Here is a 26,865-nt window from a genome sequence, read left to right on the forward strand (position 1 = left end):
AGGAATTAAGTTATTTATAAACACATACTATCTTTCATCTAACTATTAACTTATTTAACACATTTATTGGTATAGTTGTGAATGTGTATTTTATCCACCTAGCAATATGAGACTAGGGTTGAATGTCACCTAAGAGTAAAAATGGATGTACATGGCTATGTTGGCAAGGTTGAACACTGGAAGGCTCAAGAAAAAGGGACAGTCTAAATAGCCATGTCCAAGAAGGCATACCAGAAACAAGAATTAAAACCAAGTTGAACCACATGATCTCACTCATTTATGGATAATAAAGACCATTATAAACTGATGAACAAAAATAGATACAGACACAGAGCAACATCGAAGAGACTGTCAAACTACAGTGGGAAGGCCGGGGAGGGTTGGGGGGTGGGAGTGGGGGTAAGAGATCAACCGAAGGACTTGTATGCATGCATATAAGCATAACCAATGGACACAAGACACGCGGGGGTAAGGGAGGCCGGGGAAATGTCAAAGGGGGGTGAGGAGGAAACATATATAATACTCTTTTTTTAAAAAATATATATTTTATTGATTTTTTACAGAGAGGAAAGGAGAGAGATAGAGAGTCAGAAACATCAATGAGAGAGAAACATCGATCAGCTGCCTCCTGCACATCTACTGGGGATGTGCCCGCAACCCAGGTACATGCCCTTGACCGGAATCAAACCTGGGACCCCTCAGTCCACAGGCCGACGCTATATCCACTGAGCCAAACCAGTTTCGTCTGTAATATTCTTTGTAATACTTTATGCAATAAAAAAATTTCAAAACCAAGTTTAAGGGTCTCCTGTAAAGAAAAGGCACAAAAAGCAAATGATTTCATGATTCCAACCATGGAGAAGTTGGCTGAAACAGATGGGAGGGATCTATCTTAAATAGAGGGCTAACAGCCAAGCCCACAGGCAAAATAAGTAGTCCTTAAAGATAACCTACCAAGTTGGATAGTAAAACACATTCAAAATTCCCATATAGAGAGATATAAAATATGACCCAGTTCTTGGTAGTCTAGGTAGAAAAAAAACACAGAGATGAGCAATTAATTTAGGGTGATGAATGAAACATGACATGCAAGGCATACCAGGCACAGACAGCGGAGAGGGAAGAACTCTACAGGAGATGAAGATCAAGGGAAGCTACTGGGAAGGATGCCCAAGTTGGCTCTGCATTAACGAGCACAACTTCTTCAGGTGACACACTGGACAAACACCAGGACAAAGCTTAAAATGCATGTTTTGTTTGAGTAGCTTTTAAAGTTGCCATGTTTGTTAATCGGGTAAAAGTTTAGTAGGTGAGTTTGCATAGGAAAGCTGGGTGAATTAAGGAGCACTTTCAGGCCAGGCTAAAACATTTGATCACTTTAGAATTACTTGTTTCTATCGTTTATTTTTCAGAAAGAGTACTCTTGGGGAAAAATGCAAGTTCAGGGAGGAAGTGAGACCACTTAAGAGGCCACTATAATTGTCAAAATATTAGAACATGAGAGCCTTAACTGATGAAACAGTAAGGCACTAGTATAGAGAAAGGGACTGACACAACATGCTAGTATAACTAACAAGTAGCATAGATAGAACTGACCTATTGAATGGGTATAAATATAAAAAATGTGATAAAGAAAGGGAATCCAGGTTGCATCTCAAAATTTGGTTTGAGCAATTAGGTAGAAAATGAACAGAGAAGAGTGGATGGGATAATTATCTTTTAATTTTAGAGATTAGATTAAGGACCTATGGGATAATTTCAAATAACCAAAAACAGACTGAAATAATTTTACTTAAAACATCCACTCAAATCACAAAACCTTTCAGTGAACTGTCTATCAATTTTGATTGTATTCCTTCAATTTTCATTTTACTTCAATTTTTTGTCATCTTCCATAATTTATTTTGATTTAAAGGATTTGAAACTATCTCTAGAGTGGATAAATACTTTCATATCACCTGTTCTTAAAAAAACAACTAAAAATATAATGTACCACATTACTTTATCAATTATTTACATGTATATTCAATCAAAGGCAAATTATATGGTCGATAATCACTGGAATGCCACTCAATATAGCTGAATTTTAACATCTTAAAATATTACAAATGGCACACTTATGATATTATTGAAACATTCAAGCTGTTAAGGGCATAAAATTACATCTATTTTTGTTAGTGGTTTGCAAGAAGCTATCATGTGATTATTATTGTTTTATCCCAGTGTTTTAAATGAGCTATGGACAATGGGAAATGACTACGTATGATCTCAATAATTAAGTACTGGTCACACTAACCCTTCAAAATAGAGCTTAATTAAAGTATTCATATTTAAGTAATACAGAGAAAATAGTAACTGGAAGTTTCTTTTGAATATTCAAATATATTTTCTTCTTATTCACACATCAATTTATTTGACATATCCAATCTCTCTCTCATTATTCATTTTTTTCTTAGCTACCTCAAGGAAGCAGGTTAAAAATAAAATCAGAATTTCCATTTCCCCCCTCACTTATTTGCTAAAATTTGATGTATAACACAGCCTTAGACCATAATGTGTAATCTCATCATTTTTAATTTTATATAAAATTAGTGGGGACAATGTTGACTTATTTTTTAGTTAGAAATAAGTAATGCCATATTTGGAGCTCTTAAAATCAAGTCTCTATTCTCAATAACACTAAACTGCATGAGCTGACCCTCAGTAACAATGTGAATGATATTATAAATCCATCTTTTTAATCATAATAAAGCTTAGGTATGTGAGGTTCTAAATCCATTAAAATGTTCATAAACATTTCTCCACAAGAGCATGTATTGCTAGTATATTTGATTCATTGTTATACATTGGACCCCATTAGCAACTTGCTCTAATAGTTGCTGTCAGAAACAGGAAAATCCTGAAACTACTGATGATTTATACATCGACTATACAAAGTAGTACTGCTTAAAATTAAATAACTTGAAGTTAATTTGCCAGGATCTGCACAGTGATTACAAAAAAAAAAAAAAAGGTGGTTACATGTTTGAAAATTTAACATTTTTTTACAAGCCTAAAAATATTACATTTATTACATTAAAATATTTATATTATGAAGAGCCATAAAGTAACAAGCCATTTTTTATTCATGCTAAAAATATGTCAATTAAGTGTATAATACTATTTTTCTATGAGAGATTTGTATATAAGTTTGGCTACTTAAAACAGGGTAAACAAATTAATTATAATTCTCTAAATGTAATTTGGCATATGCCACCTTTCACTCTTGGGGTTCATAGTGGAGGAACAAGAAAGAGACGTATGATGAAAAATTTGGATAGAGCTTGTTATTTAAAATATTAATTATTAAAAATAGTGCAAACATAAAACTGCTGAGGGCCTTACATTTGTCACCTGATGACAAATTACAAATATCCCAATGCCAGTGAGAAATAAAGCTGAACACATTAGAAATGGCAAGACATTTTATTCAGACTACCACAGTGTGAGAGACTGACTTTACTGTAAATTGGGCTCAACCTTGCTAAAACAAAAGGAAGGATTCTTTTTAAATGCTGAGGTGTGCAAAAGTACAAGTGCTGGAGGACTCTAAGGGGGTGGTCAGTGTGACTGGGCCACCTGTTTGGTAAGGGGTGCTTATCGAAGTCAGGTTCCTACTCCCCCTCAGAGCCTGGGAGCCAGGGGCCTATTTTTCTTGATTACATTTCAAAACGATGGCTCCCAGGTCCTTGAGAAAGATATTTCTGGGTTGTGACAGATGCATTACAGAGGAAAAGAGATGGATTTACAACTGCAAGTTTTCTAAAGGAAATGCTCTAAGAAAAGGTAAGTCAGAAGCCTTTAGTCAGGTTCTGCCTGGAAAAAACAGCCAATTCTTTGGCAGTACAGGAGCTTCCTCACGCAGGCTGTGGGAGTCAACCTAGGGATGCAGAGCTGAGCTCTTCGGAACTACACCAGTGTGTGTTCAAGTCTCTTAGTATGTGAGGTATATGAAACAGTTCGAGTTGCGAGTTAGTAGTTCTCATGGGCCAAGTGTGAGGCCCAGTTGAGAAGAAGGCTCAGAAGAGCATGACTAAACTTTTGTCAAAGAGGAAGCTTTTGTCATGGAAAGCTAATAACAATAAATAATAACAAACTTAATGACAACAAGTAATGTCTCCCTACAGTGTTAATGTGTCTAGAGGATATATGGTACAGTTAAAGTATTTAATAATAAAGATTCTATATTTTTTAGGCAAAAATTTACCCAGACAGAAACAATGAAGAAGAAAAAAAAACTGAGACAGCTAATGGGATCCGGATAGTGCCTAGTTTCCCTCCTTCACACTTGTACCCTACCCTATAATAAAGAGCCTACTGTCCCTTTATCTCCTGTGTCCCTTGAGGAGGAGAACAACTCTCAGGTGAATATTACTCTAAACAGTCCAAAACTAATAGCTGTGTTTTGTGTTTTCATATTGACCTACACATGGATGTGGATAAATAATGAATAATAATTTTCCTTAAACTTCTTTTCAAAAGTTTGCATACATATGCTTATGAATAAATTAAAAATTCAAATTTGTTGTACTGTATAATGGAGCCATCAATAATTTTGAAATTACTTGCAATTTCCATAGTTTGTAACTTGATGTATAGAGGGTCATAGAAATACAACCTCAGAAGAAGAGGTCTACGAGGAGGAACATATATTATTTGGCTTTAGATTCTTAAAATATTATTTAGTCAAAGGACTGAAACTGAAAAGGTGTTTTTTGAAGCAGAGTCTAAATGTTTTCCTTATAATATCGAAAGGGGGAAAAAAGGCCTAGAAACGATTTTTTTAGAGAAAACTTATCTGTTCTAGAATGCTAGACTGACATTCTTTTATTTCTGTATCATTTTGGCTTTATGATTTTTTTATACAAGTTAACTAAATACAAAATATCAATGTCATTTTTGTTGAAAAAATTAGGTTTAATTATTATTCTTTATAGGAATGCCCAATATATAATTATCTTACCAATTATATTTTGGATGTGATTCATTTAATTATATGCAACATTGAGTAAAGGATCCAGAGAGTAATCATAATTAAATATAATTTATCTTTCAATAAAAATTAAAGTTAGAATAAAGTAAAAAACTGACAACATTTTAACATTGATGATTTTTTAGGAAATCAGGGCAAACATTTAGAACTATTTACTATTAATATTGTAAAAATTCAATATCATTTTGAATTAACTGCTTGCAATTCCAAACACAATAAGCCCACAACTAAATTCATGATGTCCCCTCTAATTGTGGTCCTTTTAAAATTTCTCTATCAGTGAATGATCCTACTCTATAACTACTTACACCCACCTATGCCTCCCATTATTCTACTCCTTCCGGGATTCCAATAAATAACACATCACATGTGTGTATGTGTCTTTCTGTGTGTAATTTCATCTTTTTAAATCTCTCAACTAGTCTCTAGATCCAGTTTCATTCCCCACACACCCTCAACACCCTCAGAGTTTAAACTACCATCATCTCTTGCTTGGATTATGCCATAGGGGTGTGTGTGTGTGTGTGTGTGTGTGTGTGTGTGTGTGTGTGTGTGTGTGTGTTTAAATATATTTTTATCAATTTCAGAGAGGAAGGGAGAGACAGAAACATCAATGATGAGAGAGAATCAATGATAGGCTGCCTCCTGCACACCCCACACTGGGGAACAAGTCCACAACCCAGGCGTGTGCCCTGATCAGGAATTGAACCATGATCTCCTGATTCAAAGGTCAGTGCTCAGCCACTGAGCCATGCCAGCAGGGCTATGCCATAGGTGTTTATCTTAAGTTGCTATTTTTTTCCCATCAGTCTTCACACAAAGCCTTGCTTCTCACTATAGGTAGTGATCTAGTTTAGAATAAATTGAATCATATTGTCACACCTTTTCCCCTACTTCTGCTCCTTCTTTTAAAACTCCAATATTTTCACTTAAAATTAAGACTAAAATGACTGTCATTGGCCAACAAAGGTTGGTCCCTATAGGTTTCCTCAGTAGCATCAGCACTTGATTTAAATTGCCTTCATTCAGACCCTTGATCACACCATCCTAACTTCTGGTCATGAAGCCTTACATATTACTTCTTCCATCCTCAGATGGAACTCCTTGCCCAACCCTTTTCATAGTACCTGGCATATAAAATCGACCCAATTAAAATTTGTTGAGTGAATAAATAATTAAGTGAATAAATAGTGTATAAAGCAATTAATGCATTAGACATATTACATGTGTATTAACAGAGATCTAATGGAATAGGAAAAATATCCGCTAGCAACGATGCTGTGATTTATATGAAAATCCATTTCAATGCCTGAAGCAATTATGATTATGTCATAAACCAGAATAGTCATAATGGACTCGGATCAGGATAGCAGTGGCAATTCATTTTACGTTGTTCTTATGTCCTTACATTTTAAAGCAAAATCCATTGAAAAATAAAAAGTCAAAAGTATATATTCGGCACTAAATGACAAAAAATATATTTTATATAAAAAGTATCAGTTTTTATTTTTACCCAAGTTTATTCCTTATAAATGTCTGTTGTAACCTCACAACCTGAAGGAGAGGATTTATGATAAAGCTTGGTAAACTTATTCTAACATAAGTCCTTTTATTTATTTTAGAATCATATCTTCCAATAATTCCTTATATTAAACATTTTCAAAATGATTTCCAAAGCTCAAATCTGAAAGGATGTTCTCCAAATACTTAGAAAAATACACTGCTAAGTGAAACAAGCCAGTTGGGGAAAAACAAATACCATAAGAACTCACTCATATGTGGAATCTAATGAACAAAATAAACCGATGAACAAAACAAAAACAGAGGCATGGATACATGAAACAGACTGACAGCTATCAGAGCAGCATAGAGAGGGGATACTGGATGAAAGAAGGTGAAGGAACTATATATATGACACACAGTCACAGACAGCAGTGCGGTGGATGGCCAGAGGGAAGAAGGGTGTAGGGGCTGGGTGAAGGTGAGTTAAGGCAGGCAGGAAACTGGGTATATCTGTAATAGTGTCTACAAAGCTAAAAAAATAAAAAATAATAATAATAATGAAAACGTTGCAGAATTTCCAGAAAGAATATTTTTACTTTTTCTAGCTCATATTATTAAGTTCTGCAACAGATTTGATTGGTTAATATAATTTGCTAATAGATTCAATGCATGTGTTGAAAAACTTGGAATATATCCAGCATTATGAGAAAATTCTATTTTGAAATTCTCCGAGGTTAGAATATCATTTTTGCCTCTGTATATGCTTTTAAATTCACTTATTTCTCTGCATCTTTAATTTTAAAAGAGTATGTCACATATTTTTTAAATGCAGACTTTTTTCTCTGTTAGAGAAATATGTTTTATAATTTGGTATAGATCCAAAAAATGTCCATTTGAAATCTGGGTACAGGAATCACATAAGCATAGAATTCTAAATGAGGTCAAAGTTCACTTAATATGTTTTTAATATTCTAAGTCATTGATTTAAAAAAATATTCTTTACTTTTACTCTAACAAAATAAGTCAGCAATCTTAAATTGTTGCATTTCATATCATAATACATGTGTCCAAAGTCAACAAGATGTAATACTATTGACATTTTCCATTCTTAGGGAACGAGGTTGAACCTCCTCTGTTTTCAAAGTTCTTTCTCATAAGATTCTAGTTACCCTTATTAGCAACTCCATCATTTGGCCAGTTGTTATGTCCATTCATTTTTTTCTACTTATGAGATAGGGCTGGTAGAAAATTTAAAATTACAGAGTTTCTCTGCAAGTATATTTGCATAATATATCTTTTAACATTAGCATGGGCATTGTACTTCAAAAAATCTTAAAGAATTTTCAGTAAATAGAAGCTGATTTTTTTAGTCTTTAATATGTAAATTAGTCTTTAAGTGTATTTTTGTTTCTGTTTTGGAATGAAGCATTAATATTATACAATGAACAGAAATACATCATGATGTTTTCAAATGTCATTGTTTGGGAACCTAGAGTGTCAAAAAGCATCCTTAAAGAGGATGGAAAGGGCTGCTCCTCTCAGGTTTAATGTATCTAAGAAGCTCTCAGTAATAAATACATGTTGCATGAACTGGCTCAGTGCCAGTATCAGCAGTTCACTGGACAATATTCTTTCTTGTTTTCTTTTTCTGGGACTATATCTCACTTTATATATTCAAATGAACTCCAACGGAAATAAAATTTAATAAATACTATTTGACAAAGGTCCTACATCAAATTTAAGTCTTAGTAATTTCAAGAATTGAAAATATTTTTAAACTTCACTCTCATTGGGAAGATAACTGAATGGCATATCTTTAAAATGTTCCCATATGATAACAGAAGAAAGCTTTGGAGGCATTAAAATAGGTACATGATCACTCTGGAAATTTTTATAAGAATGCGTTCTGGGAAATCTGGTTAAGATTATCTTTTTAAAGTAGATGCATGAGTTAGAAATCTGTTATGAAAAAAAATACTCATTTTATAAATAACAAGAGTTAAGCAAGGGAGAGAGAAAGAGAAGAAACATCTGCATATCCTATATAATAAAAGAGAAACATACAAATTAACCATCCCTCCACTACACTCAAGCCACACCCACAAGCCATGCCCACCAGCCAATCAGGAGCAAGTATGCAAATTAACCCAACTAAGATGGCGGTGGCCACAGAGCTAGAGCGAGCAGGAGGCTTGGGTTTCCCCTGGCGATGGAGGAAGCCAAGCTTCATGCCTGTCCTGGCTGGACATGGGCTCCACTCAAGGTTACAAAGTTTCAATTATAGAAGTTAAATAAATCTCAGAGAAAAAAAAAAGAATAAAAGGAGAGGCTGGGAGCTGGGTCACCGGAGTGTATGGCCAGCCTAAAAATGGCCATCAGCCCCTCACCCAGGCTGGCCACACCCTCATGGGGTGAGGGTCCCCGATGGGGGGCTTGGCCAGCCTGCAAACAGCCATCAGCTACTCACCCAGGCTGGCCAGGCACCCCAGAGGGACCCACACCCTGATCTGGGACATCCTTCAGGGCAAACCAGCTGGCCCCTACCCATGCACCAGGTCTCTATCCTATAAAATAAAAGGGTAATATGCAAACTGACCCTAACAGCAGAACCACTGGAAATGACTGGTCACTATGACACACACTGACCACCAGGGGCCAGACGCTCAATGTAGGAGCTGCCCCCTGGTGGTCAGTGTGCTCACACAGGGGGAGCTCTGCTCAGCCACAAGCCAGACTGACAACTGCCAGCACAGCAGTGGTGGTGGGAGCCTCACCCGCCTCTTCAGCAGTGCTAAGGATACCTGACTGCAGCTTAGGCCTATTCCCCGCTGGCAAGTGGACATCCTCTGAGGGCTCCCGGGCTGCCAGAGGGATGTCTGACTGCCAGTTTAGGCCCGATCCCCAGGGAAGCGGGACTAAGACTGCAGGTGGACATTCCCTGAGGGGTCCCAGACTGTGAGAGGGCACAGGCCGGGCTGAGGGACCCCCCCCTGAGTGCACAAACTTTGGTGCACCGGGCCTCTAGTTAGTAAATAAAGATTAATAAGAAGGAACTAATAAAAGTTCCTCTGTGTAAAGAAAAACTAATGAAAATTGACCTAAAGTTGAAGAAGGTAAAATAAAAAAAAGAAGAAGAAAGAGATATAGATACCAATGGCTACTGAGTTTGTATGCTATGCCAGAAACCTTAATAAATGCAGCTCGCCGAAACTGGTTTGGCTCAGTGGATAGAGCATCAGCCTGCGGACTGAAGGGTCCCGGGTTCGATTCTGGTCAAGGGCATGTACCTGGGTTGCGGGCATATCACCAGTGGGAGATGTGCAGGAGGCAGCTGATCGATGTTTCTCTCTCATCGATGTTTCTAACTCTCTATCTCTCTCCCTTCCACTCTGTAAAAAATCAATAAAATCTATTTTAAAAAAATATAAATAAATAAATAAATAAATAAATAAATAAATAAATAAATGCAGCTGAGAAATTCACAGGCTAGATGAACAGAAAATCATAAAAAGAATTATAGTACACAGAAAGGAGTGTGTGGAAGTTATAGTGATTGTTTGATTGTTCTAAGAAAATTAAAGAAAAATATTGATTAATGATGAGCAAACATTAAGTCTACCTTCAATTTGAAAACATAACTACTATAATAGGTAAAATATGTACTTATCCTTTTCTATATACCAGAAAGCATGCTAAGCTATCTACATGCATAACATCAGTTAATCCTAACAGCAATCTAATAAAAAGTTGCTATTATCCTTGTTTAACTGATGGAGATCTAAGTCTTAGGTTATATAGCTCATCAAAAATTATATATTGATTTTGCCAGGATTTGAAAAAGTTCTATCTGATTCTAAAGCTCATCCCATAGATAATCTCCCATATCCAAGAATACCAGTGCTTTATCACCTATTAATCCTCTTATGTTTCTTTTGCTTTGGCATACACATGAAATTTATATGTGTCCCATTTAAATCTAATGTAGTGCCTCATGCATTTTCTAAGTCACTCAAACCTGTTTGATTTAAAAAATCGTTCTTGCCAGAGGAAAAGGTGGGTGAGTGTAGGTGGAAGAAGGTAAAGTGGTAGACAGAGACTTGACTTTAGGTGGTGAGGGAATGAGGCAGTATGCAGATGATGTGGTATAGAGTTGTATACTCAAATCATGTATGGTTGCATTAACCAATGCCACCCCAATAAATTAAATTAAAATATGTTTATGACTAAAGCACAACTGACTTGGGCTTTACCACCCTTCTAATTTGGCAGCATAAATGCCATCCATTTAAATTCAGCTTCTCAAAATGTACAGTAGATTGATTTATACTTGCCATGCATTTTTGTCCCTTTTGCTGATATTTCATATGAAGTAGGCAATAACATTCATGAGGTTGAAAAATATATCTTTTATGTTTTCATCCCCAGAACTTAGCATAAAAATGGGATGTAGTAGATGTTAATAATTATATATTAAAGAAATGGTCATATAATCAGAAATGAGCATAGCTTGCCTCATTCTCCTAAGGTTTCATGGATCAGTGTTTATACTATTGTACTTCATAAGCCCTATAACACTCTGTATTAAGGCTATAAAATACAGTGTTTGAGAGTGTGGCAGCTTGAACTAGGCTGCCTGAGCCAGGATTATTCTAGCTACATTTATTCCTTTGATGGATGCAGTTGCCCAGTCTCTCCGGATGGTCATACCAAATATATTAATAGCAAACCTTAAATCCTATATTTTTGTCTTCTCTATATCGAACACCAGCAAACTCTTTTGTCTACACCTTCAAAATACATCCATGGCAACCAATTTTACCACTGGTGTCATGAAGACCTAGTCTAAGCTATCTTCATTTTCTGCCTGGAATACTGTTAGTAAATTTCTCATTGGTCACCCTGACCTTGACCGCTGATCCTCAACACAAGGGCCAAAGCAATTTTATTAAAAATTGACTAAAATCCTTTAACTCCTCTGCTTGAAGCACTGGTAGCTTTCTATGTCCTTAGAGTTGCCTACAATGCCTTGTTAATCAACTTCCCCCATAACCTCTCTGATTCTATCTCTTCTCCCTCTCTCCCTCAATCAGCTCAACATTTCAACATTTGCTTCTGATTGTGTTCTTCGAACACACTATATATACCATGGAATATTTCTGGGCCATAGAAAGGAATGAAATTTTACCGTTTGCAACAGCATGGATGAACCTAGAGGGTATTATGTTCAGTGAAATATCAGTCCGAGAATACAAACGCCATATGATTTCACTTTTAGGTGGAATCTAAAGAACAATATATACAAACAAAATTGAAACAGACTCAGCGATAACTATGTATGATGCCAGTTGGGTCCTGAAAATATCAGGGGGAACACTAGGTAAGGTATATGATTTCTAACCACTATGATTCACACCTAAAACCAATACAAAATAATATTAAAAGTTTACAAAATTAAAACAAAACAAAATAAGGAAAACCACCAGTCATGTCCTCATCTCAAGGATTTTTTAGTCACTGTGTGCTCTGTCTTTGAAGCTCATCCATAGGAGTCTCCATGGCTTTGTCCCTCATTGTTTTCAAAACTTTACGCAAAGAGTATCTTCTAAGCATGTCCTTCCCACATTATCCTTTATAATTATATTTTCCTATGTATTGCTTCTACCTTTTACCTGAGTATAGTTAGTAATACTGTATTGTAAACTTGAAATTTGCTAAGAGATTGGATCTTACGTGTGCTCGCCACACTAAAGAATGGTAACCATGTGAGGAGAAGGATGTGTTAATGTATTCACCTTATAAGTGAAAATAAATTTGTATTCTTTGCCAACCACTTCTCATTTAATTTTTTTTCTCTCTTTATTAAGGTATTACATGTGTCCTTATCCCCCCATTATCCCCTCACTCATGCCCTCACCCCCTGGTGTCTGTGTTCATTGGTTAGACTTATATGCATGCATATAAGTCCTTTGGTTGATCTTTCCCCCTTACCCCACCCTCCCCCACCTTCCCTCTGAGGTTTGATGTTCTGATTGATGCTTCTCTGTCTCTGGATCTGTTTTTATTCATCAGTTTATGTTGTTCATTATAATCCACAAATGAGTAAGAGCATGTGATATTTATCTTTCTCTGACTGGCTTATTTCGCTTAGCAAAATACTCATTTAATTTTGATTGGGTGCCAATAGCAAGAATATCAAAAGATAATGAATTAGTTAATATCAAAGAGTAAGTAGAATTGAGGGACATCTGGAAAGAAAGGTTAAGATTTTGCTGTTATTGGTTATTGCGTGTGGAGCTAAGGGAATGGGTGGGTGCCACCGGGATGGTGGGTCACAGGGACATGTCAGTCAGCTGAGCACTCCCACGACAGGAGTCCACTGACCACCAGGGGGCAGCTCCTGCATTGAGCGTCTTCCCCCTGGTGGTCAGTGTGTGTCATAGTGACCAGTCAACTGGTTGTTCAGTAGTGACAGCCGCTTAGGCTTTTATATATATAGATAATATATGTGAAAGAATTATTTAATAAGTGCTAAATAGACATTAGTGGTTATTATAAAGAGACTAGATGCCTGTTGCATGAAGAGATTCGTGCAATAGGCCTTCCTTTCCCCTGGCTGCTGGCACCGGTTTTCCTCCAGCATCCAGCAACCCAGGCCTTCGCTCTGGCCAGGCTCCAGCCGGAGCTGGCCCTTGGGCCATGAGGCTTCGCTGCACCAGCCCCGGGGCCATGAGGTTTCGCTCCACCACTTGGAGCCTATGTATGCAAATTAACCGCCATCTTTGTTAGGTTAATTTGCATACTCTCCTGATTGGCTGGTTAGTATAGCGAAGGTATGATCAATTTTCATGTTTGTCTATTATTAGGTAAGATACTGTTTACACATAAAATGAACAGTGGTATTATTCATCATTTTAAGAAACTTTTAGAACATGTCAGAATAAAGCATATGCAATATACTATATATACAAATAAATAATAATAGTATGTAATAAGGCATTAAATGCAATCAATTGCAAAAACTGAGGACCACAAACAATAAAACAATAGCTTCTAATGGTGTGATGCAAAGAGAGAGACAGATAGAAACAGAGACAGGGACAAAGTCAGAGAGACAGGGACAGAGAGATGGAGACAGAGAAAGAGATATGATTGCTGTTAGCTGGAGTTCTGTGAAAGAAATAAGCTTATAAGTAAGTTTCAGCCAGATGATGATCCCAATCAAGTACTTGTTTTGTTATCTTTGGTATTTAATATTGAACATTCCCTAGATGAATAATAAAACATCATGTACAATCCTCAAAGCTGCATAGAACAACAATTCAGTATTCTTCAGTGATTTTGAAATTTCCACATGTTTTTAAGTTTCTTAACTTGAAAAATCAAAATTCATCCTAAAAGCATTTTTGAATATCTTTACCTCAAATTCTTTGTCAGATTTTCCATGTGTATTGTCCCAAAGCACAAACATTATACCTAATTTGATTATTCCATAGATCACACTGTATTGATTACCTCTTTCATTATTATACATGAATTAAGGGATGGCCTCAATTTTGTTTCTCTGATGTTTTTCCCAGAGTTGGTATTCAATAAAGTGTTAACTAAATAAATCTTCTATAAAAAAATAAAAATGGCTGGAGAAAAAATAGTGATATATGCAGTGGATATATAGTTAGATGAATGGACTGTGTAAGGAAATTCAGAAGGAACAGAAAATGACCAAGACCAGGGCTTAATAATGGAAAATATCCATATTTCTTTATTATAAAATATAGCTCTTTTTGGAAATATAAACAAAAGTGGGGCACTTTTGAACTCACAGAATAGCAAAAGGTAGACTATCCACCAGAAAGATGGAGAAGTCTGACATAAACATAATCAGAAAAAGTCAGTCTCTGAGAAAAACTTGCAGAAAGATAGATCAATAATGCTGTTTGCTCAAATGGTAGAAAATTATAGGATTTGCCCAAGAAAGTAGTCATTGGAGGCCTTAGAGAGTGCAGTTTTAGTGGAGGTGTGAAAAAAAACAACACAAAATTGCAGAGCTTAAGGAAATTGAAGAAAAAGTGGTGTTAACAGATATAGAGATTTGACAAGAAAGGACCCAACAAAGGAAAGCCGCTCTATTTTGAGTTGTCTGAGTCAATAAAGACTCAGACCAAGCTAGATTACAATTACATTTTGCCCAAATTCAATTTCTATTAAAAAACAGTTAAAATCAGTTCTGTCTTTCAACACGGTTAGGGTGTGAGCCATTTATTTTATAGTGGGTTCAAATTTTCCAGTTTGTCAAAACCACGAAGGGAGTCGCCCACATTGCCACGTATCATTAATTTTATCTGAATCGCTTGGGCACTGAATTAGACCTTTTACTTCTTTTCCCTGCCTTAATAGGACACATGAGAGTATCCAAAGTCTCAATATTATGCTATTCTGTTACACTGAGGGGGAAGAAAAAGTGTGTGTGTGTGTGTGTGTGTGTTCGCAGAGAGAGAGAATCCTCTAAGTACAATAATTGATATTCTGATTATCAGAGTGTTGTTGTTGTGTTTTTTTTGTTTGTTTGTTTGTTTGTTTTTTTTCTGGCCCTTTAGCTCTCTGTCCTTGCACGATATATAGATAGGTTTTAATTGAGCCTAACTAGAGTATAAAAAAACTATTGAGGTAATCATTATAGGTACAAGGTCAGACCTTAGACAAGTCATAGAGTTCATGTTTTTAAACTTGCTTAGTGGGAAATTGTTGCTGAAGGAAGAAAGACATGCTTTCCAACCTTCGCTCTAAAACTAAATTCATATTAGGGGTAGAAGGATCCACAAGATCACTCACCTTCAAAAGAGGAGACAAAAAATGCAAGTGTGGGGAAGCCTTATATAGAGTATTCATTCAACATATCATCTAAAGATGAAATTTAGTTTACAAAAGTTGTATTGAAGTATTGAGAATAACAATGCCCTGTTTGTATCATCCCACTATAGCTGTCACATAATAATGTAATCTACTTAATGTATATGAATTTAATAGTTTATAAAGCTTAATAAAAGACAAATTTTTAGGATTTTAAGGCTGCTTATAGGAAAAACAACAAAGGTACTCTTTTTAAAAATATATATATTTTATTGATTTTTTTAAAAATATATTTTATTGATTTTTTACAGAGAGGAAGGGAGAGGGATAGAGAGCCAGAAACATCAATGAGAGAGAAACATTGATCAGCTGCCTCCTGCACGCCCCCCCACTGGGGATGTGCCCACAACCAAGGTACATGCCCTTGACCGGAATCGAACCTGGGACCCTTGAGTCCGCAGGCCGATGCTCTATCCACTGAGCCAAACTGGTTAGGGCAACAAAGGTACTCTCAAAACTTGAATTTAACTTATCAGAATAAAAACACAGTAAATACACGCTATAAGAATAAGTGAAAGGTGTAAACAAGGACAGATGTCTATAATTATATACAAATTTTGAATAACAATATATGCTATGCATGGTTTTACTTTTGTCTAAAATGCGTAATATCTATGTACTATATATGTGTATCTGCCTGAGTTCATGTATATTTGCTATATTTCTTCCTATATGCATGTTGCCATAAGATCATATTTAAATGAGGAATTAAGCTTCAAAGACAACCATATTTGCTGAAAATTACTTAGGTATAGTCTCCAATAATTATCTTTAATTTAATTATAATTGAAATAGTATAAAGAAATGATTGCATTGTACTATGTTCAGAGAAAGGTCATGTTAAGAGGAGGAAGATACAGAATTAAGTTTAGAAATAACAAACTCAAAGAAGAAGAAAATTTTAAAAGATGATCTGGGTGAGTCAATGAGTATCCCACGATTAGAATATACAGTCCATGGGGGAGAGATGCTGCTGTAGCAGAGCCCCGTGTAAGATTCTATAATAGAAGAGCAACATGAGTCATGGTGATCATTTAATTATTCTTGCAGAGCTATTCAGTTTACCTAACCACCTCTTATTAAAGCATCTAAAGGGGGAAACATCTTGCTCAGACACACAAGTACTTCAGCTACATTTTTCTTATAATTCTGTTATCTACACTATACTTTATATGCCATTCTCTTCTAATTCCAGGCTAATTAGTACAAGCCACTGGTACTCTACATCATGACCATGGGATGCGTTGATAAAAATGAAGTTCGCCGTTTTTAGTGTCAGAAACTTAGCATCAGACTTTAGAACTTGGTTATAGCCTTGATTGATTGACATGTCAATCTCAGTACTGACCTTCCGTGGATTATGTAACAATAAGCATGAAAATGAACCTGAAAATGTTCCCCAAAGTTCACTGTATGTTTCATTTGAATCAGTAAGCTTTCCAAGAAAAGGAAAAGTCATTTACAGTTGTAGGTATAAAATTTAATTTAACAAAGTTAAGTCTTCAAATTGCTTGGTAAATTTGGAGAGATATAAAGAAAGAATAAGCATATACTTTTCAGGAATACAAAATACCCATTTATAAATCAATGTATAAATTTATGAAAAAGAAGTATAATTATTTATAAGTAATGAGGGTCATAGTAGCAATAAAATAGGTTTGAGTAAACATTGGCCATATATGTCAGGTGCTGTGCTAAACTGTATAAAATTGAGTTTCAGAGTTACTAGTTTATAGGGCACTGAGCCTCAGGAAATGTTGGGACTCTATCAGATTATAAATTGGGTCTCTTCATGTAGTTGTTCTGCTTGTACACTACATAAGGATTCCAGTCACACCAGAGATATATACTGATTTATTCAACAGCTCAAGGGAAGGACAGAAGATTTTTGGAAGGACAGAAGACTAAACACTCAATCAGCCAGGGAGAACCATTTCCTTAAAAGGTCATGTGGCGTGCATGATTTGTATACACTTAGGAAAAACCCCACCACCACCCCCCAACACATACACATACACACTCATTGTGCATACACCTTGCTAACATTTGGCTCAAATTTAGTCATACTATTGTGACATACAATTATTTTTAAATAACACATTTCCTATATGATTATGGTACATGTTTTAAAAGGATTTAATATGAACAATTTAAAATGCAGAAGAAATAATAACACATACCCATTACCCATAATCATTTTCCCTTTTTCCCCTCTCTCTTTCCTTTTCATCATTTATTATGAACTCAAAATCAAAACAAAATAAACAAAAACACAAACTCTGTGCACAACTTAGTTAATTTACCTCATTGTGAATCATAGTATTTGTAAGAACAAATAATATTTTATATAATAAAACCCTAATATGCAAATTGACCAAACAGCAGAACAACCAGCCGCTATGACACACACTGACCACTAAGGGGCAGACGCTCAATGCAGGAGCTGCCCCCTAGTGGTCAGTGCACTCCCACAGGGAGAGTGCTGCTCAGCCAGAAGCCGGGCTCACAGCTGGCAAGCGCAGTGGTGGTGGCGGGAGCCTCTCCCGCCTCCACTGCGGGTGGGCAGTAAGGAGCGAGTGGTTCCAGACTGCGAGAGCCCAGGACTGTGAGAGGGATGTTCACCTGCTGGCTTAGGCCAGATCCCCAGGAGGATCGGGCCTAAGCCAGCAGGTGGACATCCCTTGAGGTGTCCTGGACTGCGAGAGGTCGCAGGGGGCCCCTCTGAGGGCCCCTCCACCCCGGTGCATGAGTGTCCTGCACGGGGCCTCTAGTATTTTATAGATGTTTTGCCCACACAACACAAAATTCAGCAGATGGTCCTGCTTCCTCTGTTCCCCATGTCACCTCCTTTTAAGGCTCTCCTCACTCAATTTGGGATCAAGAAACATATTTCCATTCAAGCAAAATTGTCATTATTGGTAATGCATTGAAGTATAGATAAAACATCAATCCTAATGCTCTGTTAAGGGGAGGGAGACCATAAACTACAAATCTATTAGGTTCTCTAAGTTTCTGTCAATTAGCTAAATTATTACATTTTAATTTAATTTAATATAATGCTACAAATTTTATTACCGAATCTAAAAGCTTATCCCAGCAATTAGAATGAGAAATATAAAATGATTTAAAACCTAGCCAAAGTTTTCATGTAAAGTTTTTGTTACAAAACATTAAAATAATTATATAATATGTTTTTCTTTGAAACAGTTTCACATATTTGTCTAAAACTAGAATATTCCATTTCAGTAAAAGTATTTATGAAATAAAACTTTATATTTGTTTGTCCTTCCAACGCTTCTATGCTTGAGAATATAAATAGGAAAGCATAAGGATGCTGTTCTTAATTAAAAATCCAGAAGAATCCCATCATTTAATTTAAGAAGACCCAAGATTGTTATACTAATAGCCTTAGTGTATTTTAACATTTTCTCTTTCATGTTTTTCTATGTAAAGCTCTTAACTCTATATAAATCAGTTGCAAATTATCAAAATGGGCTAACCCAACCAGTGGATTATCTATGGCAAGGTGTTTTTATTTTTAATTTCCTTGTATCTATCTTGATTTTGACTATTACCATTATCTTCCTTCAATCTATCCATGTACTTGCATACCCAAGCACTTGGACAAAAGACAAACAAACAAACAAACAAAAAACAAAAACAAAAAACAACTGTTCAAGAAATTCAGATCACATATTCCAGTCAAGTGTTATTATTTTTTGTGTTAGCCATACTTTGCCTAGTACCGATTTCATTCCTGCATAGTATGGACTCAAAATTTTATTTTATTTTTATTTTTATATATTTTATTGATTGTTTACAGGGAGGAAGGGAGAGGGATAGAGAGTTAGAAACATCGATGAGAGAGAAACATTGATCAGCTGCCTCCTGCACACTCCCCACTGGGAATGTGCCCGCAACCAAGGTACATGCCCTTGACCCTTCAGTCCCCAGGCCGACGCTCTATCCATTGAGCCAAACAGGTTAGGGCTCCCTTCAGTCTTTCTAAGTATTGAGTCACTTGCCCCCAGGAGAGACCTGGGAAGGCTTTCTAGCCATGGCTATAAAGAAGTCATCCATGAGGGCAGTGCTTTATGGGGCAGCAGTCCTATAAACTACCAATTAGCAGGTGTGAAGTTCCACTCTGCTCAGAGAGTAGATTATGTGATGGCCAACAGTGCCCTGAGAATCTTGTTTGGGAAGCTACGCAAGCACATTTAGAAAGACCACGGGCTTTGATGGGATTATTAAGAAACCCAATCTATAGCATTACAGGCTCAACTGGTAGTGATTTCCTCTGATAGCCTAAATTACATTTCTAAGAAGTACAGGGCTTATAAGGTCTAATGTTAGCAACGACACTGAATTCTCCCCTGCTTGCTCCACGTGAGCACGAAATATAAATAGAAAATAGAATGTCTGATAAGATAAGGAAATATCAACACACTAATGTGTCATATATTCCTGGGCACAATTTCAAATGCATTATTTAAATATAAAGGCATGCTCTTTTAAGTTGCACTGATTTTTATTTTTGTTTAAAAGTAGTGGTTACATTATTTATTTTATTAGTACATTTTTAGATGTGTGGTTAGGCTGGAGATTCACAATCTCCATAAATAGCATTGGCGTGAATTTTAAATTCAGATGCACTTGAAGTAAACACTGTGCTAATTAGCGAACTTTTCAGGGGAACAGGCTGTTGACTTTATGAAAATAGTTGCTATTGTGAACTGTTCTGCGAATCCCCAAAGAGGCATATTTTTTTCTAAATAGGGAGGGCTGAGAATATCCTAATATGTGCACATTTGAACACTGTTTGGGATAAAGCAAAAGTAATTCATTGACCAATAGATCATTCAATATAACCAAGCAAAGCATAAACACAATTCACAATCTCTGATGCCACTAAGAGCAATTAGTTCAAGGGGCAATAAAGATGAGGAGATGCTTATGTTAGACATGAGCAGAGCAAGTGCCATGGGCCAGGTACAGAAACTCACCAGGGCAGGAAGCCTAGCAAGGGGCAAAACTGGGAAAACAAGAACCTCACCCCCAGGGTAACCTTTCCTCCCAGAGCATATCACTAGTCAGGTGGTTTAGGACCTCCCCACCCCTACCCCGACCTTTTTCTCCATAAAGATAACATCTAGGCCTCAGTTATATTTCATTTTCATTGGCCTTAAAATCTTTTCTGCATTGATAAAAAGAACCGAGATCCCAGTTGCCAAGATCCCAGTCAGTAACCCCAATTGGTAACAGTTATTTACCTGTGTACTCTGAATGCTAAACAAATGTTGGGAAAAAACAATAAAAAAAAATAATAAAAGGACAAAACTCTTTTTTTTTTTCTTAAATAGCAAATTCTAGAGTGAGGAGCTCCCCCTCCCCATTTTGTTTTCTTTTTTTTTCTCTATTAAACTTAACATTATATATATCCTAACTCTCATTATATAGTATTCTAAGACATATTCCTTCAATATTGAAATATCTAAGATAGGCATATTTGGGCCACTGTAGACATAATATGTTAAATAGTTCCTAAGGAGTTTGATGATAAATATACCTTTCTAAAGTAACTAACTTACTATTAGGAAATGACTTACAAAGCCTAATGTCAAGTCTTTTATATTTTTACTCTTTCCAAATAAAAGAGTGGGGAATGAACTAATACAAAACAGTTAAAGTGCTAACACTAAAATCACTAATAACATCTACTTTTGACCCTATTGGGGATCTTTTATTATAGGAAATTCTGGTATCTTTTTAAAAATATATATATTTTTATTGATTTCAAAAGGGAAGGGAGAGGGAGAGAGACAGAAACATCAATGATAAGATAGCATAACTGATTGCTTGCCTCCTACATGCCCCCTACTTGGGATAAAGCCTGAAACCTGGGCATGTGCCCTTGACTGTAATCAAACCCGGGACCCTTCAGTCTGTAGGCCGATGCTCTATCCACTGAACAAAACCAGGTAGGGCTAGTATCTTTTCTGTTGTTACGTTTTCTCTAAGGCCACTATACTTGTGCTAGTTCAAGGGTTGTTAAGTAGGATTTATTTATTTATTTATTTTTCGTTTTCTTTGATAGCCACTAAGAATTTGCTCAGTGACAATTAGTAACTGTTCAAATAGAGGCCTTGCATTGGATTTTGTATCATACTGCAATCCTTATTAATAAACAAAGTGCATTGGAAGCCACTTCTGTAGGATTATATTAATTAAGGCAAATTATTATACAGAGCTACTAACCTTTGAAAATGAACTACAAATTAACATTCTTCATTTCTGTGGTGTGTTTCATTTACCGTTTAACCACAGAAACCCTGACTAGCTATAAAGGTCAGACTAAAAGCAGCTTTACTTACCATCTTCATACTGGCCAAAGCAGATTCCGAAGAAAGAACCAAGGATGATCCCCGAAGCTAACCATTTCCAGAGATAAAACTGTTGTAACATCTTCTGTCAAGTTCCACTCAAGGCTGATCTGAAATAACAAAAGGGAAGAAAAAAACATTTGACAAGTTCATCAATCTGTTATAGGTAAACACGACTATCAGGGCACAGAAGAGTCTTAATGACTTCATAGTTAATTACCTGTGCCACACTATCCATTAACCAAGTAACACACTTGTTTAATGTGCCGGAACTCTTTATCCACATGAATTTGCAGACAAGTAATCTCTAAGGAAAGCCATCTCCTCTGTTTCTTACTTTGTAAGCAAGTCAGTTGAGAATTTAACACATTGATAATATCAGAACCACACTTTCTTTAAAATTGAATCAAATGGTTAATCAGTTTAAGTTATTAAACTTGTCTATAGCATAATTCAGTCATACAGTGTAAGTTGTTCTGCAACCATTTAAGATGGTAAACCAGTTGTTAGTATTGTACATGAACATTTTATTGGGCATATGTGTTACACAATTAAAGTAGAAAAACCCATTATTAAAATGCTAATCCTTTTTAGTATAATTAACATGCTAGGAGATTGACTTAACTATGTCAAGTAAGACTAAGAATAAACCATCAATTTTTACCACATCTGTCTTTTGAAGTACTTGGGTGAATTTCGTTTTACTTCCTTTGTTCTCCTTTGCAACCTCTCAGTAAATAAAGAAACCGAATGGGATATCAGTGGCCAGTGAGCAGAATAGTAAGTCTTATTGAGAGAATGATGTGCTCAGTTTTTTGGTAAATTGAAGAATTTGTTCACACAAAATTGCTCGAAATGGCCTTGTTAATAAGGAGATAGAAGAGGGGTAGGAAATCTGTTCCTCTACCTCAGCAGTTCCAAACTCCAATGTCTACAGGGAACAGGAAGACAAAAGAGAAGAGTGAATGAGCCTAAGGGGACGACAGAATGGTGAAGGCTGTGAGAAACTGCAGACCACAGGGTTTGTGTGAATGACCAGCTGGTGCTCAGCCTCTGTCAATGCTTTTCATGTGGGAATGAACACCAGTGTTGCCAGGTCTTCTGATTTTCCAGAAGATGGTAGAAATCCAAATCTAAATGTGAGGTTGCTCAGTGTTTAGATGGTTGTCCAATCCTCTTTATAAACTAAATGTTTCTGGCAGGCCATATTGTTCTCTGAGTCCCATCAGTTTACGACTCCTGTCCAGGATTCGCTCTACTATACTAGTTGTGGATAATGTTCATTAGAATGGACAGAGAAAATGTTTATTAGAATGCACAGAGAAAATATTTTCATTCTGCTTTTACATGCATTTTATTTCATTCAGCATTGGGGTTTTAAGTCCTAGCTGGTTTGGCTCAGTGGATAGAGCATTGTCCCACTGACTGAAGGGTCCCAGGTTCAATTCTGGTCAAAGGCTCTCTCTCTCTCTCTCTCTCTCTCTCTCTCTCTCTCTTTCTCTCTCTCTCTCTCTCTCTCTCTCGTCTCTGTCTCTCTGTCTCTCTCCCCCTTCCACTCTATCTAAAAGTCAATGAGTCAATGGAAAAATATACTCAGGTGAGGATTAACAAAATTAAAAAAAAAAAAAAATAACACCTTCGTTTTACCTGACCCTCACACTGGTTTTCACTCTAACTGGTAAAAGGCTGAGCCTCTGCTTTTATAACTTCTAGACACAGTTAGCACAAAGAGCCCATATTTAGATATTAAAAGAATATAGCAATCCAAGCTTACTTGAAAGTAAAATAAAAATAAAGTAGATCAATGTTACTAGTTGTTGGAGTCAGTGAATTCGAGTAAAGCTTCTTTTTAAATTCAAGTTCTTCAGCTTAACTATTATATGACTTTGAGCAAATTAAATAGCATTTATGTCTCATTTTCCTCATTATTCCGATGGAGATAACATAGTCCCTACCTCATAAGTTTGTTTTGAGGATTAAATAAGTAAATGGCTGTAACTACATGTTCAGAAGAGTGACTCAAACAAAGTGAGCACTCCATAGGCTTACTATGAGGATTTTTGACTCAGCATCTATGAACTCTTGAAAGTGCTTTAACATATATTTTCTAATCTGTGTGTAGCATAGCCTCTGAGGTTGGTATTATAACTCCATTCTGTGGTGGAAACATCACATTCCCTGGCTCAAGATTACAAACTGGTGTGTGACTAAAGAAGGGGTGCAGTTTACAAGGCTGATACCTCTGTTCAGTTCATTAAAGAAAAGGATAGAAAACTAAGAGAATACGTGACTCAGAAGGCTTCAGGGGTTAAGGAAGTCTTGTAAAGTCTGCTGTATTGCTTCCCTGTACCTTAGGGAGGGATATTGCATTCCTCTTTCCAAAGCCAAGAGTATACTAAATTTATGCAAATAATGAATTCAACTCCTTTTTTAAAAATGAGAATATGAATAAACACACTATAGTGTTTAAAAACAAAGAGAAAACACTCAAAGAACAATTATTCTAAAAAAATTAAAGGAAAAGCAATATCTTACCAAATGATAAGAGAACAAAGTATGTTACTCTGTGGGTCCTTAGACGATCAACTTGATTTCCTAACTTATCAATTTTGAACTTCACACCATTTATGTTCCTTACTAGATAAAGCTGAGGTTCATTTCTCTGATATTCTGTGTTCCCAGAAATTCATTTATTCAATAAGCATTTATGGAGAGTCTCTGAGGCACCACTCACTCTTCTTGGTCATTGAAAAATATCAATAAAATAAGCCCACTCATATCTCCTTTCTCATGAATCTTATATACTAGCAACATGAAGAGAGATAAACAATAAACAAACAAGCTATATAACCTGTTAAATAATAAGTGCCATGAAAATAGCTGCTTGCATTCTTTAAACTTTATACTGCCACTTCACACTTAATTATCATTCAGAAATTAAGATTATAACCAAACCAGAATGCTTTCTCATAACCTAATTAAAATTTTTTCACAAGAAGAATGTATTTATTCCTGCAACTCTAGCTGAAAGCACCTTCAAAGACATCCACTGCCAGAATACAGATTGCTCTTCCACCCCTTGGAAGGAGACGAGGAACACACAATGTTCTGCCCTTGACTTGGTTATCCATGCTCCCTGCATCTGGATTGGTTGCAGTGACACATGGCAAAGGCAGCCAAGGTTGACATCATGGCAGTTTTTCCTCTGGCACATTTTTGACAATGTCATCATTTTTTAATTTTTTTTTAAAGAATGTCTCTGACTGCTATGTGACTAACCACTAACTTCTTTGATATATCAAAGTTTGGAACCCACTGCCAATACTGTGAAGAGAAATCCCAAATCAATGCCATGTCAGGAAGCAAGCTGGAATCTCTCAGGGAAGTGAGAGCTATACACATGCATCTGCCCTTCAACAATGTGTTCACTCAAACTTTGGTACTTCTCATTTCTAACATCTAGACAGAGCTATAAAAAATTGTGCCTGGGTGGTGTGGCTCAGTGGTTGAACCAGGAGGTCATGGTTCAATTCCTGGTCACAGCACATGCCTGGGTTCAGGGCTCCAGTGTGAGGCATGCAGGAGGCAGCTGATTAGTGATTCTCTCTCAACATTGATGTTTCTATCTCTCTTTATCTCTGAAATAATATATACTTGCATTCTAATAAAAGAGAAACATGCAAATTGACCACACCTATGCTATGCCCCAAGCCATGCCCACCAGCCAATCAGAGCGACTATATGCAAATTAACCCAACAAAGATGGCGGCCAGCAGGCACAGAGCTAGAGTAAGCAATGGAGGAAGCCAAGCTTCCCATCTGCCCTGGTGGGCTGTGGCCTCCGCTCAAGGCAACAAAGTTTCAATTATAGAAGATAAATAAATCCCAGATACCTGCTTCCAGCCAGCCTACACTGGGAGCTTGGGTGGCTGGGAGCCATGGCCAGCCTGAAAACAGCCATAAGCCCCTCACCCAGGATGGCCACACACTCATGGGGTGACGGTCCCCGCTGGGGGGCTTGGCCAGCCTGCAAACAGACATCTGCTACTCACCCAGGATGGTCACACCTTCATGAGGTGAGGATCCCCACTGGGGAACTTGGCCAGCCTGCAAACAGCCATCAGCCTATTACTCAGGATGGTCACACCTTCATGAGGTGAGGGACCCTGCTGGGGGGCTTGGCCAGCCTGCAAACAGCCATCAGCCCCTCACCCAGACTGGCCAGGCACCCCAGCAGGGCCCCCCACTATGAAGGGGGTCTGGCCATTCTGAAAACGGCCCTCAGCCCCTCACCCAGGCTGGCCAGGCACCCCAGCAGGGATCTCCACCCTGAAAGGGGTGTGGCCAGCCTGCAAACACCCATCAGCTCCTCACCCAGGCTGTACAGGCACTCCAGTGGGGACGCCTATTCTGAAAGGGGCGTGGCCAGCCTGCAAACACCCATCAGCCCCTCACCCAGGCTGGTCAGGCACCCCAGCAGGACCCCCACCCTGATCCGGGACATCCTTCAGGGCAAACCAGTCGGCCCCCATCCGTGCACCAGGCCTCTATCCTATATAATACAATGATAATATGCAAATTGACCCTAACAGAAGAATGACTGGGAATGACTGGTCACTATGACACACAATGACCACCAGAGGGCAGATGCTCAATGCAGGAATTGCCCCCTGGTGGTCAGTGCGCTCCCATAGGGGGAGCTCTGCTCAGCCACAAGGCAGGCTGATGGCTGCCAGTACAGCGGTGGTGGTGGGAGCCTCTCCCGCCTCCTCAGCAGCGCTAAGGATGTCTGACTGCAGCTTAGTTCTGCTCCCTGCTGGCAAGTGGACATCCCCCGAGGGTTCCTGGGCTGCCAGAGGGATGTCTGACTGCCAGCTTAGGCCTGATCCCCCGGGAGCGGGCCTAAGCCAGCAGGTAGTGATCCCCTGAGGGGTCCGAGACTACAAGAGGGCACAGGCCAGGGTGAGCCCCCCACCGCCTGAGTGCACAAATTTTTGTGCACTGGGCCGCTAGTGTGTGTGTGTGTGTGTGTGTGTGTATGTG

General features: G+C 37.4%; 1 protein-coding gene across 17 annotated transcripts in view; it reads right to left on the reverse strand.

Moving 5' to 3' along the window:
- The window catches only part of PCDH15 (protocadherin related 15), a 544,558-nt gene extending 522,654 nt beyond the window's left edge, over positions 1 to 21,904 (reverse strand). For all 17 annotated transcript variants that reach the window (XM_036336780.1, XM_036336778.1, XM_036336777.1 and 14 more), the window contains exon 1: positions 21,814 to 21,904. In XM_036336780.1, coding sequence (XP_036192673.1) covers positions 21,814 to 21,904 — 91 coding nt within the window. The remainder of the gene's footprint in view (positions 1 to 21,813) is intronic.
- Positions 21,905 to 26,865: the final 4,961 nt, after the last annotated feature.

The sequence above is a fragment of the Myotis myotis genome, unplaced genomic scaffold (genome assembly GCF_014108235.1).
Source record: "Myotis myotis isolate mMyoMyo1 unplaced genomic scaffold, mMyoMyo1.p scaffold_m19_p_15, whole genome shotgun sequence".
NCBI classification, from domain to species: domain Eukaryota; kingdom Metazoa; phylum Chordata; class Mammalia; order Chiroptera; family Vespertilionidae; genus Myotis; species Myotis myotis.